Source organism: Rhamphochromis sp. 'chilingali' (assembly GCF_963969265.1).
Source record: "Rhamphochromis sp. 'chilingali' genome assembly, chromosome: 22".
NCBI classification, from domain to species: domain Eukaryota; kingdom Metazoa; phylum Chordata; class Actinopteri; order Cichliformes; family Cichlidae; genus Rhamphochromis; species Rhamphochromis sp. 'chilingali'.
Window position 1 is genome coordinate 24,813,543 of NC_137950.1, and position 17,748 is coordinate 24,831,290.

General features: G+C 38.2%; 1 protein-coding gene and 1 pseudogene across 5 annotated transcripts; both read right to left on the reverse strand.

Annotated features, from left to right (window-relative positions):
• Nucleotides 1-6,069: 6,069 nt before the first annotated feature.
• On the reverse strand, nucleotides 6,070-8,555 carry LOC308390682 (peroxiredoxin-like 2A; annotated as a pseudogene). Its single transcript, XR_013974746.1, has 5 exons — nucleotides 8,164-8,555; nucleotides 7,927-8,018; nucleotides 6,994-7,134; nucleotides 6,652-6,816; nucleotides 6,070-6,527 (listed from the first exon to the last, which is right to left on the reverse strand). The product of XR_013974746.1 is annotated as a peroxiredoxin-like 2A (transcript).
• Nucleotides 8,556-8,886: 331 nt separating this feature from the next.
• On the reverse strand, nucleotides 8,887-13,531 carry dydc2 (DPY30 domain containing 2). Of its 4 annotated transcripts, none has more exons than XM_080873012.1 (9): nucleotides 13,490-13,531; nucleotides 13,103-13,265; nucleotides 11,561-11,653; nucleotides 11,136-11,306; nucleotides 10,621-10,914; nucleotides 10,315-10,467; nucleotides 9,864-10,010; nucleotides 9,531-9,686; nucleotides 8,887-9,212 (listed from the first exon to the last, which is right to left on the reverse strand). In XM_080873012.1, the coding sequence occupies exons 2-9, from the start codon at nucleotides 13,247-13,249 to the stop codon at nucleotides 9,183-9,185; spliced, it is 1,191 nt and encodes a 396-aa protein (XP_080729138.1). In that variant the 5' UTR covers nucleotides 13,250-13,265; nucleotides 13,490-13,531; the 3' UTR covers nucleotides 8,887-9,182. The 4 variants fall into 4 exon arrangements, with proteins under 4 accessions (XP_080729138.1, XP_080729140.1, XP_080729139.1 ...); XM_080873013.1 differs by having other exon boundaries at nucleotides 8,911-9,212; nucleotides 10,621-10,905; XM_080873014.1 differs by lacking the exon at nucleotides 11,136-11,306 and having other exon boundaries at nucleotides 8,910-9,212.
• Nucleotides 13,532-17,748: the final 4,217 nt, after the last annotated feature.

The following is a 17,748-nucleotide window of genomic DNA, read 5'->3' on the forward strand; positions in this document are numbered from 1 at the left end:
AAGTTTCAATATTTCAGACTGCAAAAATAGTGAGTTTGTATGTTCCCTATAACCTGCATTGTGGATGATTCGAATTGCTTTCTTTTGAAGAGTAAAAAGTGAATGTAATGTGGTTTTATAGTTATTGCCCCAGACCTCTGCACAATAGCTTAAGTATGGTGAAACCAGTGAACAGTAGAGAATATGAAGTGATGTTCTGTCGAATACCTGTTTTGCCTTGTTTAGTACTGCAATGCTTCGTGATACTTTGGAATGAATATATCTTACGTGAGCTCTCCAGTTAAGTTTTTCATCTATTATTACCCCCAGAAATTTATTTTCACTGACTCTTTCAATATCAACACCATTTATTTGAATCTTTGCATTTGTATTTAAACTACTATTTCCAAATAACATCAGTTTAGATTTATTCATTCATTCATTTATTTTCCCAGCCCTTTTCAGACACCGCTTCCTGTAGATGTCTTTTATGGCAGGAAGTGGTGCTCCGGCGATGCACTGGGCAGTTTTCACGACCCTCTGCAACGCCTTCCGGTCCGAGGCAGAGCAGTTCCCGTACCAGACTGTTATACAGTTGGTCAGGATGCTCTCGATGGTGCAACGATAGAAGTTCACCAGGATGTCTGAGGACAGGTGGTTCTTCCTCAGAGTCCTCAAGAAGAAGAGGTGCTGGTGAGCCTTCTTGACCAGCTTGGAGCAGTTGGTCGTCCAGGTGAGATCCTCGGAGATGTGGACTCCCAGGAACTTGAAGCTGCTCACACGCTCCACAGCCGTCCCCTTAATGTGGATGGGTGGATGTGGGTCAGCATTCCTCCTGTAGTCCACTATGAGCTCCTTGGTCTTCTCGGTGTTAAGCAGCAGGTTGTTTGTGTCGCACCACTCAGCCAGACGATCCACCTCCTCCCTGTAGGCGGCCTCATCGTTGTCACTGATGAGGCCAATCACCGTGGTGTCATCTGCAAACTTAATGATGGTGTTGGAACCATCAGCAGGTCTGCAGTCGTGGGTGAAGAGGGAGTAGAGGAAAGGGCTCATCACACAGCCTTGTGGTACACCGGTGTTCATCGTGATTGTAGATGAGCAGCGGTTATCCAGCCGGACATGTTGGGGGCGGTTGGTCAGGAAGTCCAGTAACCATTTGCAGATGAGGGAACTGATGCCCAGGTCTGTCAGTTTCCTGATGAGTTGTGAGGGGTGGATTGTATTGAATGCTGAACTGAAGTCTATAAACATTTAATTGCTTTTTAAAAATGTGAAAATACAATTTCTTATTGCCAAAACTGCAAACATTTCCATGAAATTTTAAAAGCTATGAACTAGAAATAACTTTTAATAGCTTGACATGTTATGAACAGCCTGTTTTCCTACTCCATATACAGTCAAAGGAGCTTGCAAAGAAAAGCGTCTGGACTTCTTTAAGTTACTTGAAGACGTTTCACCTCCCATCCGAGAAGCTTCTTCAGTTCTAAGGTCAAATGGTGGAGAGTCCCAGATATAAACCTAGTGGGAGTATCCCCCCACAGAGGGACAAAAGGACCCCCTGATGATCCTCTGAGCCAAGGTGTGAAACTGGGTGTGGGTCCCAATCAGCCAGAGTTTCGGGTGAGTTCATTGTGAAACCTGGCCCCACCTTATCATGAGAATACCTGAGATCAGTAGCGTGTATTTTGTATGTTCAGTGGAGACATGTCATGTCAGTTGTTGTTCTACTAGTAGAAACAACAGTGACAGTTTTTTCCTGGGCCCAGTAAATTGATTCCATTCTTGCTTGACCCATGCTGTCAAAAGGTTTGGTCTTCTCTGAACCCAGGAATTCAATATTTAGCCATTCTCTCTTATTTAGGGCATAAATACTTCTTACAGTTAGCTGTGGGGGTGCACAGGGAGAAAGCTTGAGCTCTGAAATGGCAGAATCCTTTGTTCTGTGCTCAGGTTTCTCTTGCGCCATTTCACTGCAAGAGTGCAAACCAATGGAACTGGGTCCATGACTCTCATAGATCAGTTCATCATCATCGTTGCTTCTGACATTTTTTTCTGTCTGAGCCGATGGCTGCACAGATGTATATCGTTCACGAGCTTTTTCAGCTATATATGATGCAATATGTGGAAAAATATTTTCCACAGCATATGTGGGAACCACACCAAGAATAGTGTCTATGTTTGCAGAGCAAATGGGTTTAACTAAAGCCGGTGGTTGTGCAGTGGCTGAAAGGCACTTGCTCCACTCACTGTTGGAATTTCTAATTGGACTGCTGTGAGTTCTGATTGCAATTAAAAGTATTTTTTGTCGTCCGCTGAAAAAAACTGAAACCTTCATGTTTATGAAGTAGTTACATAAGAGAGTTTGTGTTGCCAGTATTTAGGTTTGTTTTTATTTTTTTCTTATACCAGCGATGGTCTCAAAGCTTCTGGTTCTATTGTGCCATAATGGTCACTTTGAAAGTGTGCTGTCCTTTGGATGTTTGCCTTCTCTTCACCCTTCTTTTTTTTTCTCATCCATGTGCTGTACTCATCATCTCTTCTGCTCTCTCCTCCTGTGAGGAATACAGTCAGTATGTGTCAGAAAAGCCAAATCTCTAATATCTGATGTGATTATTAGGTTATTATCTCATAGATTTTCCCTGCCTATTTTATACAGTGACCCAATCAAGAAATATCAGCTATCAGAAAAGCAACATTTGAATGGACTATTTCATGCCATAGTCCTATTTGACATTGTTTTTTTTAACTGGGATGTTTTCGTCTACATTTGATTTATTACATACAATTCATTCTCTGTAGTGTCATTAAATATATATTAATACAGCTTGAGCAATTGATCAATGTTTCAGTCATTATGCAAATGTCCTGTTTATAAGGTTGAGGAAAGCTACATTGAGAGCATCTCCCAACCTTTGTCCAGTTTAACAAGATCAACTTTTTGGGATTTCCCTACGGGATGATTGTGGTGACGGACTACTAGTCTATTGTGCGCTGCACACGTGGGTTTGAATCCCATCCTTGTTGCTGTACTTGGGTCTTCAATCTGTTGGGATGTGGTGAATTACATCCTGGGTCACTTCTGTTATACTTCAAAGATCAAACACAGGAAGATATCTGTCTCTGCTGAAGAAAAACAAACAAACATGACCTCATGCACAAATGAAATCACTGCAAATTAAATGAATGAAAGGCTTGGATGTGTTTACTAGTCTCATAATATTTATAATTATACCTTAACATTTTTTTGTATAAATAAAAAATTTTTCATGTTGGCATATACTTGAAATATTATATTAAATATTTGTATTCCTTTTCTAAATAATACTGAAGTCATTGTTTCTCTTCCATAGAAGTGAGGTGTAGATGATGCTTCAGAATAGAAGCTGTCAAAGCGGTGACTGTGGTGTGAGTGCAACTGTGGTGTTTGTGCGGGTCACATGACTGAATCTTACTGGCAAACTTCTGTGAGAAAATGAACATAAAAAATGAGTTAACACAAAAGTTAGCCCAACATCATCACTTTAACAGACTAATGAAGAAGCTTCTTGAATGTCACAGATTTCAGTGGAATAAAAACTGGTCTGCTGATCTGGTAAAGCTGGGCTAAAATTTGGGTCATGGTTATGGTTGATATTCCTAATGTCACACAGTTAGTACTGCCACTGTAACTTAGTGTTCACAAACCTAAGGTCAATGCCTCAAAGAAGCTTGGTAGAAAAAGGGGAAAAGGATAAGAAAGAAAACGCTTCATAAATTACTGGATTATTTCATCTCTGAAAAGCAAAACAATCAGAAGGAAAAAAGTTTTAAACTGTTTACCACTCAAGGCCACATTAGGGACATAACATATGACCAGAGTGAGGAAACACACTATCGCCCTGTAAGGATCACAAGTTATTAATATATAATTGGTTTTTTTGTGCCTTTTTTCTCCTACTTTAACCACATTTTGGAAGCTTTTTCATAGCATTTAATGTCATCACAGGGAAACTAGTAATGATTGTGTGGACATGTCTGTGAAGGTTCTCAGTCATCCAGGTCATCGTAGTCAAAGGAGAACTGAAGAAGCTTCTTGAATAAGAGGTGAAACGTCTTCAAGCAACTTAAAGAAGTCCAGACGCTTTTCTTTGTAAGCTCCTTTGATTGTGTGGACATGTTTTTGAGAAATCCTTAATCAATTGTCCTCAACCACTGTGAATCTCTGGTGAACAACTTTTCTTTTTCTCTTGCTTTATCAAAATGTCAAATGTAAGATAAAAATTCTACTTTTAGCAAAGCTCAGACCTGCTCTGTCATTTTTATTTTATTTTATGTTTTGTCTTTGCATTCTTACAGCTGTGTTTTTATGTATCATCTTATACTGCAATGATCGTACCGTATGTATATCTGTATGTTTATTCCTGAACTCCTGCCAGACGACTGGTTCAATCTTCATGAAACTTACCCCATAAACTGGTTTCAAATTGTTAGTTAATATGCTTTCCTTCAAACTCTCAACTGTAACGGTCCGAAGCTACCAACGGTTTGGCAGAAACAGTCTGTAGGGGAAGTTTTTGTTTGATGTGTGGAATAATGTAAAGTAAGTGAAAATTGTAGAAAACCTTTACAAAACAAATGATCATTTTATATAATAAAAATCAAAAGACAAGCATATTCTCTGATGACGATAGATAAAAGTCAAGTGTAAAACCAAAATCCATTACTAAACATCTGACTAGACCTAGTGATACACCCATGACTAGCCCTCCATGCAAAAACACAAATAGGCTGCTTCAGTACAATTTGGTTGTGTTGGGAGGCGAACAGTCCTGACCTTGAAATATCCAATATTAAAGGTTTTCAACACAACTCCCACAAACAATACTGAATAGATCTAAAAATGTGAATTATATCTCTAAACTGAAATGTAGTCATGTAATTTTCCTCTCTGCACAGGGCTAAACCAAGTTTCCTCGCTACCAGAGCCACAGCTCCACTCCTCAAAGCATATACAATGCATTTTATTTAGATTTTGGGTAATGTTTGGTTTTTAAATAGACAGTAGACCCCTAACTTACTTGATCTTTTTTTCCAAACATTTCTCCCCTTAAGTTCTTCAGACAAGAACAGGGGGGTGAACATCTGTGTGAATATTAGGGTAACCAGTTCCTCCAGTGAGAGGGTTCTGACTTTATCAAGAATAAGCTAAAGTTGCTACAGGTAAAGAGACACATTAAACACATCCCCTTTCAGGATTTAAGAAAGCTGAATGGGAACAGAGTCAGTCATCTCAAGATGGGTAAAAGACTTCTTTTGAGAAACAAAATACTAAAAGGCAAGCCTAATCCAACAATACAGCACATCAAAATACTAATTAAATACCAAATCCAGAATCCCTGCATAATTAAAACAGACCTAAGCAAAACTCCAGTTTCCAAAGAGCAAATTTAACATTTCATGTCTGAAGACAATATTTTTGCATTTTATTCTGGCAATGTAGCTCTCCATGGTGTTTTTCAAAAGGTACAGATGCCTACACCCAAAACTAAATTTGTAAGACTAGAACACTGTGTGGCAAGGCTTTATCTAACCAATGCTTTTCAATGTTTGAGTTTCATAAGTTTGATTTTTAACCCCCCCCCCCCCCCAAATCTCCTGAGCTTATCCAGCAGATCAGGTTGTGTAACCTGCTTTGTAATTGGTTTCTAAAACCAACACAAGTAGATTACAAAACATGTTTTAAAAGGACCACAGCCGTCAAGTCAAGCTCATGTCCCTCTAGGCAGATGAATATCTGCAGTAAAATAGAATGCTCATATTTTATAATCTTAATGAAAATGTTAAAGGAAAAAAATAAATAAATAGAGCAACATCCAGGAGAAAATGAAGTCTTTCTAAACACAAGACTCAAAGATGCTTTCTGAACTGTGCTTAGTACAAAGTGACTTTGATAGTTCTCATAACTTAATAAGAGCACTCACCAGACTTAACCTAGATGATGATCTTTGCTCTGAAAACTGTTCCACCCTCCACCCACCCTGGTATCAGTCCAGCTACTCAATAACTTCAATGCATAGAGAAAAAACAAAAAGAATACAAATCTGCCGAGCACCGAAATGTATTTTATTGTTCAAAAGACTAGCCTCATTACTTCCAGGACAGCATAGTGGTATCAGAGTTTTAAGAAAATGAGCATTAAGCATCAGGTCTGCTTCTTCTATAGAGTTTAAAGACAGGCCATCATTAACACACTCAGACTCTTAAAAACAGTCATACTGCAAAATGCATCCTTATCTTAAAGAGACAGGCAAACTATCAAAAGTACAAATTTCCTAATTTGAAAGAAATTTTGTCTATACCATATATTTAGACAATGCTGTAGATTTTATGTTATCTGAAAGGTGTTTGTTAATTTTATGAGATGTTCAAAAACACACGAGTAATACAAAGAATTATTTCTTCTCCAAAGACTGTAGTTCCTGTGGAATTTTTCTGACAGCTTGGAGGACATCTTCAATGTTGACTTTATCTCCAAACTCAATCTCTCTGTGTTCCAAAAGTATTCCCTGCAGGACAAACAGACAAGAGATACTAAACATTTTCTAGTATGATGGCTTCACTCTTAAGAAATTTGTATTGCAATATATTAGAACCATTCCAATGACATTGGATTAATGTGAAATTTTTTACCTGCTGTCTTTGCCCGATGACAAAGACCCCACCAAGGACAAAACCCTCTCCGAGAACATTTCCCACAAACCCATTCCTGAAAGCCCTTACGCCATTCATCCACACTCCAACACGCAGGAATGCCAGGAGACCCAGCTTCCGCTCACGAGGCCCATAAAAACGTCTCTGCAAGCATATGGAATGCTTGGTTAATTCATGCAGAGCTAAAGGGATTTTTCACACACCCTAAATGGGTCCAAGTGTATTTGGAAGCAGTTCTGCTTAAAAACAGGCCAAATGTAGTTTGCAGATAACGTTTGACCATGGTAGAACAGTTCATTAGAGGAAAATAATAAAGTTTACCTTTTCATCCAAGAAGACTTCCCCCTGAAAGTATGGCCTGAAGTTCTTGACCTCTGTGCCGACATCTTCCTTTACAACAGCATACAGAGGAATCCCGAGTTCATCCAGCTGAGGTTTCAGAGAGGACAGCTCTGCAGCTTCCTGCAGCCAAAGAACATTAAGAATCTTAACAGCTAGCAACTGCGGTTACAAACGGAAAGGTACAATTGAGGGGTCATGTTGTATTCATTATATGCACACTGCCCATATTTTGTGTGGTAAGCAGGGATTGTGGAACAGTACTTGATTGTATTATTACAGGAGGATGACTTTCTGTTAATTCAACAATCTAAATACTTATTTGACCACACTTAATTTTCAGGCCAATTTCATGTAATAGAGCCAAGTCCGGTGGATGCACTGCAATTATGTGCCCTCTCTGACGGGGGGGAAATAAAATATACTGAGACACTTCTGGGGGCGAGGTGAGCTACTGATTTACATATACATCCTTGTGCCTTTCATAGCTTAGATTTAGAGGATTATAACCACACCAGGTTAAAATACTCCAGAACTACCTCAAATTTATGCTATGCAAATCCACACTCAAAGGTTCAAGTTACAAGAGGCAGACATAGTTGTAGAGTATGTAGGTACTTTATATGAAGAAAGACTGAAATTCACAGCATTTGAGAGCCACTTTGCACCTCCAGTGCAGACATTTTCATAGTTTGTATCATTTTAATCACCATACCTGAACTGACACCGAATGTTTGATGTTGTATAAGTTATCCATTCCCTTATTCATTCCCCTATGTTGCCTTTTGGCTACAATTGACAAGAAATGGAAAATATGTGTATGGCAAACTTTCTCTTTTGTGTAGCAGGCAAAACCAAAGGGCTTAAAGTAAGAAGCCAATAGTTTATGATAGCCAACTGTCACTGGAACAATACCTCTCTGCACAAAAATCATCCAGGACGCCGGACTGCCATGATAACTGCTCCAGACTTTTCCCACAGAGACTTGGCTTTGAACGTCTTTATTTCTAAGGAAAGAGATTAGGTGAAAGGGTAAAAGTTTAGCCACAGGCTAAATGCGTAACAAATCCCAGCTGGGAGGGAAAAACGATTTTAAAACAAACTATTTTTATAATTGCATGGTTTATTTCGGTAAACACAGATATGACTCGCCTCCCTTCGTGGTCTTGAGTTCAGCCTCCTCTAAATATTTGAGAGTTGCTTCCAGCGGCGGTGTGAGAAATCTGTCAGTGATGAAATTCATTACACCGGTAACGAGGCCACCGACCGTGGCCACAACATTGGTTACGAGTTCCATTACAGCCTCTTTTTGCAGCCCGTTCTTGATTAAAGCATCTCAGCTCCGCTGTTGTTGCGCACTCTCGACCGCACCGCGTTCAAACGCGCATTTAAATTCCAACTCCAGCTGATCTGCCAGCGTTTCCCAAACCCAGCCTCTCTTGGGTGCAGATACTGATCAGATTGAATACAGCTGTATTTCATCAGCGACGAGAAGGTGAACGCAGATGCGGAAACATTCAATACAAACCAGTCATATGCACCAAACTTTGCCCCTCCTCCAGGCTAAAGGTCACTCAACAGCCTGGAAACTGCAGCGTCATCCAGTCGAAATGCCAGCCATGACGAGAATTACTTTGCACGCTTACACAATCAAGCATTTCTATAACAGGATCAATAAAAGCTCATGCAAACTTATATTATCATTACTACTAAAAAAGCTAGTTACAGTTTCAGCTATTGTCTGCTCTAATGTGGGTTGAAGAAGCAGACCATCACATTAAAGGTTTTCTTTATTCGCTTGTATGTCACTCAAAGTTTGAGTCAAGGCTGATTTTAAATTCACCTGCTAAACGGGGGCACAGTTTATGTGGAATCACCTTTAATCTCAGTTTAACATGTGGATGTGCCATTGGGATTTCTGACACTGCAACGTGACTGGAAGCCAACTGTGCTACTTACACAAGTGTGATGTGGAAACAAGCACGTGGACTGGGTTGTTTTCATAACTTTTAAAAATGAGGGGATCTTTAACGCTATGCAAAAACAAAAAGGACAAATGAATAAACAATAATAAATTATGTTGGCTCACTATTTATTGTGTATTTTCTTATTCACACATTAGTAACCATTTATGATTTCAGCTTCGGTAAAAGCTCGGACATGTGATGTGATCAAGCTTGGTCTTCTTCCTCTTCTTGGTCCTGAAAAGCAAGCAAAGCTGAGTTACAAATTAATCAGTTTTAAGTAAAAAAAAAAAAAATAGATATCACACTTGTCAGAATATAGATGTAGACACTGATTCTCAAACACAGAGACACTGGAAATGGTCCCTAAATGACCAGAGAGTGGGAATGATATTCCAATGATTTAGAAAAAAATTATATGATCATGCTATATTTTATTTCACTAAAATTGAAACTGGATATTTTGTAATTGCTAAAAACCAAACATATTTGCTGGGTGCTCTCAAGAAAAAGTTTGAGAACCAATAGATGAGTAATGCATTCACTCAGGTCAACCTTCTCCTGGGAGTCTTCCTCGTTAGACGGAGACTTTTCAGGTTCCTCTTGTGAACTCTCAGGTTCCCCGCGCTGCATCATTTCTTCTGCTGTTACCTCAACCTCAGCTGGAGGTGAGGAATCAGTGCTTTTGCTCTTCGGTTCTTCATCACCTGCCTGAGGGCAGAAAAGTTCTGGTTAAGCCTTGTTTTATTATTTCCAGCTTTTGAACAGACCTTTGACTCTGAAACCCAAAAGTGCTGCTTCCCCTGGGCAAATTTTCTACTTCAATGTTTAAAAAATGAGCAAAGTATTAAAGGGAAACATTGTGGATTCAAAAGAAGGTCATGCCACCTTTTCTTGGTCCAGGAGAATTCCTGATTCCTGTGCCTCCTGTTCAGATTCAGATGTCTTCACAGGTTCAATGTTCTCACTCTGTGGAGCTGAAGCTGGCTCCACTTGGATGGCATCTTCAGGTTTGCCAGTTTCTTCTTCATGGGCCTTATGGTAAAGGAAAAGTAAAGCAGATTAGATTATGGAGAACATAATAATTCTGTGTTTCTACCTGTGCTCAGTCTGACTGTGTTGTCTCAGAAAACTCTTGCTCTTCTCATCTTTATTTGTGTTCCTTGTCTCCTCTGTCCTCCCCTGGCCTGAACTTTAACTCATCTTCAAATCTACCTCACCACTCTGCTGATCTTTCCTTCATCTTTTCTTGTACTTGAGCCTGCACCTCTTGCCTCTTCGATCTGAATAAGTGCCAAACTGAATCCTCAACGCGCAGTCTGCATTTCACCCGCTTCACCTTTTCTGTGTTGTGAGAGTCAAGGTCAGGAGGACTTTGCTTGCTGTATTGATCTTCTGTTTCATTTGATTTTGAATCACTGCCATCTTGTGTGAGAGTTGACTGTAGTGGGCCAGCCTTCTCAGCTTCAGCAGTTTCAGACTGATCAACCTCCTGCAAAGCAGATAAGAGCCACAATTACTAACTAAACTATTTTAGCACCACAAACAAAATCAAGTTGTGCCATTTCTTTCTTGACAGTGTTTGACCCCTGTTTAATGATATTTCTTACATTATCCAGGCAAATACGATAAAATTTCTCCTGACCTTATCCTCATCTTGGTCACCTTCCTTCTGTTCCTTTTGGCTGGTAATTCCTTCCTCCTCCTCCTCGATAGTTTTTTCCTCAACACTATTCGTACTTGGCTCTATTTCTGTTTTTTCTTCTATTTGCTCCATCCTTGTCTCCACTTCAGTTTTTTCATCAGGCTTCTCTTCAAACTCCTCTTTGACCTCTGTGCCCTGCCCCTCAGATAGGTAAGAATGACCGGCCTCTGCAGGTTTTCCTTCAGGTGGCTCTGGACTGGTTGCTGCTTTATCTGTGATGTCCACCTGGCAGATCTCAAACCATTTATAGTCAGTGATTTGTAGTTTCTTTCAAAAACCATACGATGCAAGTCATGCAGTTTAGAGTGAGCTTGGTAGACTGACCCATCACCAAAGAAAAAACCCCCCAGAAGCACTAAAGGCTCAAAACCAAAAACCACAGAAATGAAAGGGACAATCAGAAAATATCACAGAGATTGCCACCACCTCCAGAGGCACTCATAAATTCTTATCACCTCCTTTTCAGTGACATTTTCCTGCACTTCAGTTTGGCGATCTTCTGCGCCTTTCTGGTTTTCCAGATTGGGTGTGTTTAATTTCTCATCTTGTATGGGTTTGCTGTCCTCCACTTCTCCTGTTGTGGCTGCGGTGGGTGCTTCAGAATCTGTGGGCTTGTTCTCAGAGAGCTGTCGATGTGTTTATGTTATATGTTTTTAAACGATTTGCTTAAAAGTATTTTGGAGTAATTGGAAGCAAGTGGAGAGGATTGAAATGAAAATAAGCAACTGGTCATTTTAAAGGATAACAGGAGAAATAAGAAAACATCTCAATACATACTAATTTTTTAAAATTTGATGTAAGAAACACAAACAAATGTTTGGTTAGATTAAAAGTTTTGTGTTTTACAAGTAGTTTGCGACTCCTCCCAGGTCTCACTGACCTTTCGCTCCTCCTCCCTTAGCTTCGCCTGGTGTAACTCCTCCTCTCTGGCTTTTGCCTGCTCTTTCTCCAGGAGTGCCAGTTTGGCCTTTTTCTACAAATGAAATTGTGGTTACAACAAAGATCCTTCTAACTATGCTTACATAGCTTACAAAAGCTTACACCTAGACCTTTTAATCCTTGTAATCCTAAAGTGGCTGTAGATCTCTATAGGCATGCAGGGATCTGTTGATACTTTCTGAGTCAAGGTAAAAAGGTGACTGGGTTTTTGTTACCTTGGCTTTTAATTTTTCAGCCTGATAAGCTTAGACTGTCTAAGCCTCTTTTATCCTTTATATCAGCCCTTAAAACCTATGTAAGGACAGAGGCTTTAAGGCACTAGTAGTGTGAGCAGAAATAGTTTCACTGCTCACACTTTAACAGCCAGTGGAAGCTTCCAAGAGCTAATCATCTGTTTCACTGTCAGCTGTTGTTTACTACAGCACTTTTGTAGTTATTATGGTGCTAATTTAACTATTTGGATTCTGTTTAATACTGTATACTGTCACATAAGGCTGATGAATGCTAATAGTGCGACACTGTAAAATACTCCAAGTGTTTACTCCACTGAAAATAATTTAGATTTGAGCACTTGTAGCTTCTTAAACAAATGACACGAATGCTTATTTATGTTAGTTACATAACACAAAGACATATTTGGCTTTAAATTGTGACACCTGGAGTGGGAATAAAATTGACTCAAAATACTTTGAGGGCTTCAAAGTTGGACAGTTTTCAGATTATAAAGGTCAAATTTAAGTTACAAAGTACAAAAAAAGAGAAAAGAACCCCCACCCCAGTTTTAAATTTCTAGTTTTAAAAATTGTGGAGATGTCACCAAGCCAAACATCCATATCAAAACAGACAGCAGAACTGCATTAACTCAGTACTTTTATTTCAAAATAGTATTGCTTCTGATGATCACACCAAGCATTATATTTTGTAAGTTAATGGTGTTGCACCTGTTATTATGCAGCACATGGCTAGTCTCCTAAACACGATATGGACAGAACCACAGCAGCTCAGCCACAGAGCAAGAGTCACCAACACTATGGGTTAGTAACTGCAGAGGTCTACGCTAGACCTTTGGCGTTAACAACACTAAAACTACAATTTAATTCCCAAACTTACAAGGTTGTCATTTACGTTCGCTGCACTGTGACAAAGGCTGCGCCTCATATTAGACAATAAGTTGTGCATGCTACCCCCTACTGACAGGACAACAAAACAGCGACTATTATCAGGGAATTTTTTTTCTTCCACGATGCCGATTCTCAATTTTTTTAATTGTTTCTTAGTGGCATTGACAATAATCTTGAGTCTCCAACACTTATAAAAAATAACCAGAAATATATGCAAAAATTAGATCTGTCTGGCTCCCCCCCCTATTAATGCCCCGATTTACTAATCTTTTGATTCAGGTATTTTTTCTGACTGTGTTGTCATAAAATAGCATGACTTGTAAACTGTAACAGGTGCAGTAATGAATAAAAGAAGAGCTCGCCTCTGTTTGGTATTCACGGTTTGAGCTGTACTTGTAAAGCCAGTGAGCCAGATACAGGATCGGGTTCACAGGTCGCTGCTCGGCCACTTCAGCCAGCCCGTCCGCCAGGCACTGACCCAGGTTTCTTTTTAAATACTCCGAGTCCATCCGTATGTTTTCCTGTCTGAATAGCGAAAAACATCATTATATTAACAACTAAAGTGAAAAACGCATGTATCACTTTTAATAAACAGCAAGTAGCGTCGGAACAGGAAGTTTCCCAGCAAATAAAACATTTCGGTCGTTTTTGTTTTTTTCTGTTAGCGGTTAGACTAAGCGTTTTTCTCTTCTGTTTTATAAATGTTAGTTTCACACAGTAACTAAAAAACGACAGGAAGACAAACAAACCTGCTTCTTCCTGAAAGTCCGTGTGTAGTGGTTAGGGCTCCATGGTAACGGTGTCACATTATTAATCTCCCCCTCAGTGTTTTGAATTAGCCAACTTCTGACTGCTACTGCTCTATACACCACAAGTGTATTCTCCCAGTACCTATAACTGCAGCTTATGCAGTGGAGAACGGTGTGTTATGATTTATGAGTTAATCATCATTTGAACATTTAACACATTTTAACAGCCGCTAAATGACTGTGATTTTTTACTTAATAATAAATAGTTTACACAACAAACCACGTCACGAAACGTGTATCTGGAATTGTAGGAAATCTGTAAATGTACCTGTCTCTAAGGTACCACGAGCCAACTTCTGTAGTTTAAATGTGTTATAGGCTATAAATAAAAATATGTATGTGACAGTCAACACAAAATGCTTTAGACATTTTTCATAGTGCTTGTTTGAGGTGTTTTTTTTCTTTTCTTTTTAATTTTCTAAAAATAATTTATTTAATACAGTGGGCTGACCTCAGAAACTGAGTATCGATCTTACACGAGTATGGATCTGATAACAATACCAGAACTGGCATCAATATAATCGATATCAATACTCTGTTTCTTTCATCGTTTCTTTTATTTGCTGTAAAAGAATTAAGTAAATATCTGCAGCTACAGTTTTACTTCATAAAGAAAATGTATAATACATAAGGATAGGTACAAAAATAGAGAAACATAGAGTTGTGTGAAAAAGTATTTGCCTGCCTTCTTTTCTTTTCTTGTACATTTGCCACATTTACATGTTTCAGATCCTTAAATGATTAAACTAAAATATATTGAAGAGTTATGACTTTCCTGTCACTGTTCACTGTAATCCTGTCATTTGCAATTAGAAAACACTTTGGTGACTAAACTCAATTATTCATAAATAACAATTCAAAAGAAAAAAATTTAAATATCAAGATGAAGCCATATACATCAAGAAACATGAAATGTCCTGAAAACATTATATATAACTGTGACATTAACGAGCATTTAATAAGTACATTATATTTCTGATAATGTGCAGCAAACTAAAACTTAGCTACTTAGATGTATATCTGCACATTTCAGACATTGAAATTTGAGCTGCAGTTGCAGTTGCAATGCAAAGATAAATGCAATTGCATTTATCTATGCATTTCACTCAGACAAAATACAGACAAACATTTTGAATTCTGTATGGTGATCTAAGAATGTGACTCAGGTACCTTTATGATAATTCAAATGGCTTCTCAGACCAGTAACATGAAGTAACATTGCAAGAAGAGAGAAGTCAGACCTCTCTCTCTTGGCTTAAGAGCTCCCTCTGAACACCAGACCCAGTGCAGAGGACTGAACATGAGAGGCTTTTTTTTTAAACATATAATGCTATATATGTAAAGGTTTCCAGGAGTTTAATTTAGTGAATGCTTTATTTAAAAGCATTCTTGTTTTAGTGACTCTGATCATAATGTTTCATGGAATAACCCTGCTGGTTCCTATTTTGGTACAAACAGCTTTGCCTTTAATAATTATTTAAATAAAGACACTTCCCATTTTGCAACCATAATAAAACGCTTTTGTCTGCAACGCACAGCTGTGCAAGGCAGCAAAGCCACTTTGTGAGTTTCGAGAAATGAAATCTGCAGAGAAATGAAACTATAGCTGTTGTGGTATGTGGGCTTTGTTTTTTTTTTTTGGTTTTTTTTGCTTCCTTAGTTTATAGAGTTTAGGTTTATCCTAAAAGAATAATGGTTGTGTTTTTGTGATTTTTTTGTTTTTTTTGTTTCTGCATTACTTTTCTTATTGCTCCTGTTATTGCTGATTTGGTCACTTCCAAACTAAACAAAATTAAAATACTAAATTTCAGGGTTCTAAGTAAAGTGTTTGTAAAGTAACACACAGGGGCAGTGTTACCTCACAGCAGAAAGGTTGGATCTGTATGTGAACTGTATGGTTGCAGCGACAGAAATCATGTTCAGTTATGCTTCTCAGTCAAACGGCCATGGTTTTAATTTGTATAGAATATAAAGGATTTCTGTCCTTTAAATTTCCCTTCTGTTTGTTTTAGTTTTATTTTGCAAAATGGGTTTGTGTATTTCAGTTTCATTGTTAAAAATGTTAGCTTTTCTTATAGGAAACCCACTATAGTGGGTTTTTGGTACCATGCAGTGGTTGTCAGGAGGAAAGTATTAAGAAAATCAAAGGAGATATTATAAATCCAAACCACCACAATTTGAAGTTCACTGTTGCTCAGTGTTTGAGAAAGTTCAGTTCACTCTAATTTTTAGGATCTTTTATTGCATGGGGGGAAATAGATGGTAATTTTGCAGCACACACAGGGGGTGCAATGCTGCCTGAAGATGACTCCATCATTAACTGGATCTACCAATCTCATACCCAAGGTGTCAATTAATACTAAGTTATGTTTAGTATGTAACCCAGACAAAACCGTTTTATCATCTAAACTTAGCCAGGTAATTGTTATAGACTAAACCTTACTAGTGAGTGGAAGTAAAACTTAAATGGAAAGGGGAAAAAATGAGTACAAAACATAAAACTCCCAACAGGACATGACGCAGGGCCACCTGGCTGTTCACTCTGGAAAGTGTCCCCTTTAGACTCAGTTTTAATGAACATGCCATAAAATTGCTGGACTGTCTTCATTCAACCTCAAGTCCAAGTCATGCTGGCCAGACATGAGATATGAGATGTTTTGTCACATTTGGAATATGAGGTGTTGTTATCTGGGTCATAAAGTATCCTGCTCATTTCACCACAAACCAAAAATAATACTGTGAAATATTCATGGTAATTATTCTTTTTTAAAATGTGTACTTCTTCATTTTTTCATTTATTAGTAGTCAAGGATTCAAGGCCTTAAGTTGTATAATTGACAAACAAAATACTACCTGAATCACTGATCAAACTTTTAAGCCAGATCTATTTAATCATTTAGGATTATTTTATTTTATATGCTGCTCACTGTGTTCTGAAACTGAGACAGTAAGCTGGCCTGAGGGAGAGGAGAAGGTGGGAAATTTGTAGCAGGCTCCATTTCCAAGAAACCAATGACACCCAGTTAACATTTGTAATCGCAGGTATCATTTTCCTTGTATAATCATACTACACACCTTTCAGCCAAATATAGCCTTCACATCGACATGAGGGACTTTCACAATCAGGCCCTCTGACTGCATATGCGGATGATTTTTAAACCAAGTGTGTTGTTTGTATAATGTGACCCTCCATAAATTTGATAAGAGGTGACATCCTCGTATTAATATTATTGTCATTAAACTGCAGATGCAGGTTTAATTTGAGTCATAGATGTGGGGGAAGCACATTTAGTAAACATTTGATACTTTTCATACATAAATTTTTAACATCAGCATAATACACATTTTAATTTTTTTAAAAAAGAAAAACACTAAAATCGGTGGTAGTCCGTAGTAAGTCTTTTACTTCTTTCCTGTCTTTTATTGGGGTGCAAAGACATGTGTTTTAGATACTTAGGTGGGAACCTTAAATCTATAAGTATGTTTTATTCGTTCAAATATTCTTTCAAACATTAAATTGGGGCCATCGAGTGGGTCCATTCACTGAATGTCTTTAAAAAGTGTGTTTTGGAGAGAAGTTGGACATACAGAATGGTAAACCAAACTGGCAATTTACTCAGAGCAGCAGTTTGATTTATAACCCTCGTGCTTCTTTGTAATGGCAGTAAATTATCAAAAGTGGTCAAAACTGATGCACATTGTTAAATACCGAACTGTTGACATCAGAATGGCCTGATAACAAGGGGAAGGTGTCCCACTATGAGTTCACACAGGAGTTTCATCCATTATCCTCACATCCCACTTATTGATGCAATATATTTCTATTGGCTCCAGTCTGTAAGGATGGTATCAGCCACACAGCTGACATAATAGCTCACAGTGGAAACAGTTATTGTAAGAGAAAGTTTTAATATAGATGTTTATTATTTAGGCTCATAAACATCTGGAAAAAAAAATTAATCCAGATTTTCAAACTGTACATTTGTTTTTCTCGTGTACGAACCTGCAAAGTATGCTCAAGTTTATTTCTGAAATCAGATAAATGGATTACAAACACACAAGAATACTGAAATACAATAAGTTTAACACCTCTGATTTAAATATTTTATTGGTGAACAGAGCTGAGATTTTAAGGTTTATTTTTCTTTTCTTTTCTTTTCATTAAATTCAACCAAACACCTGCAGTCCTGTTTTCAGGC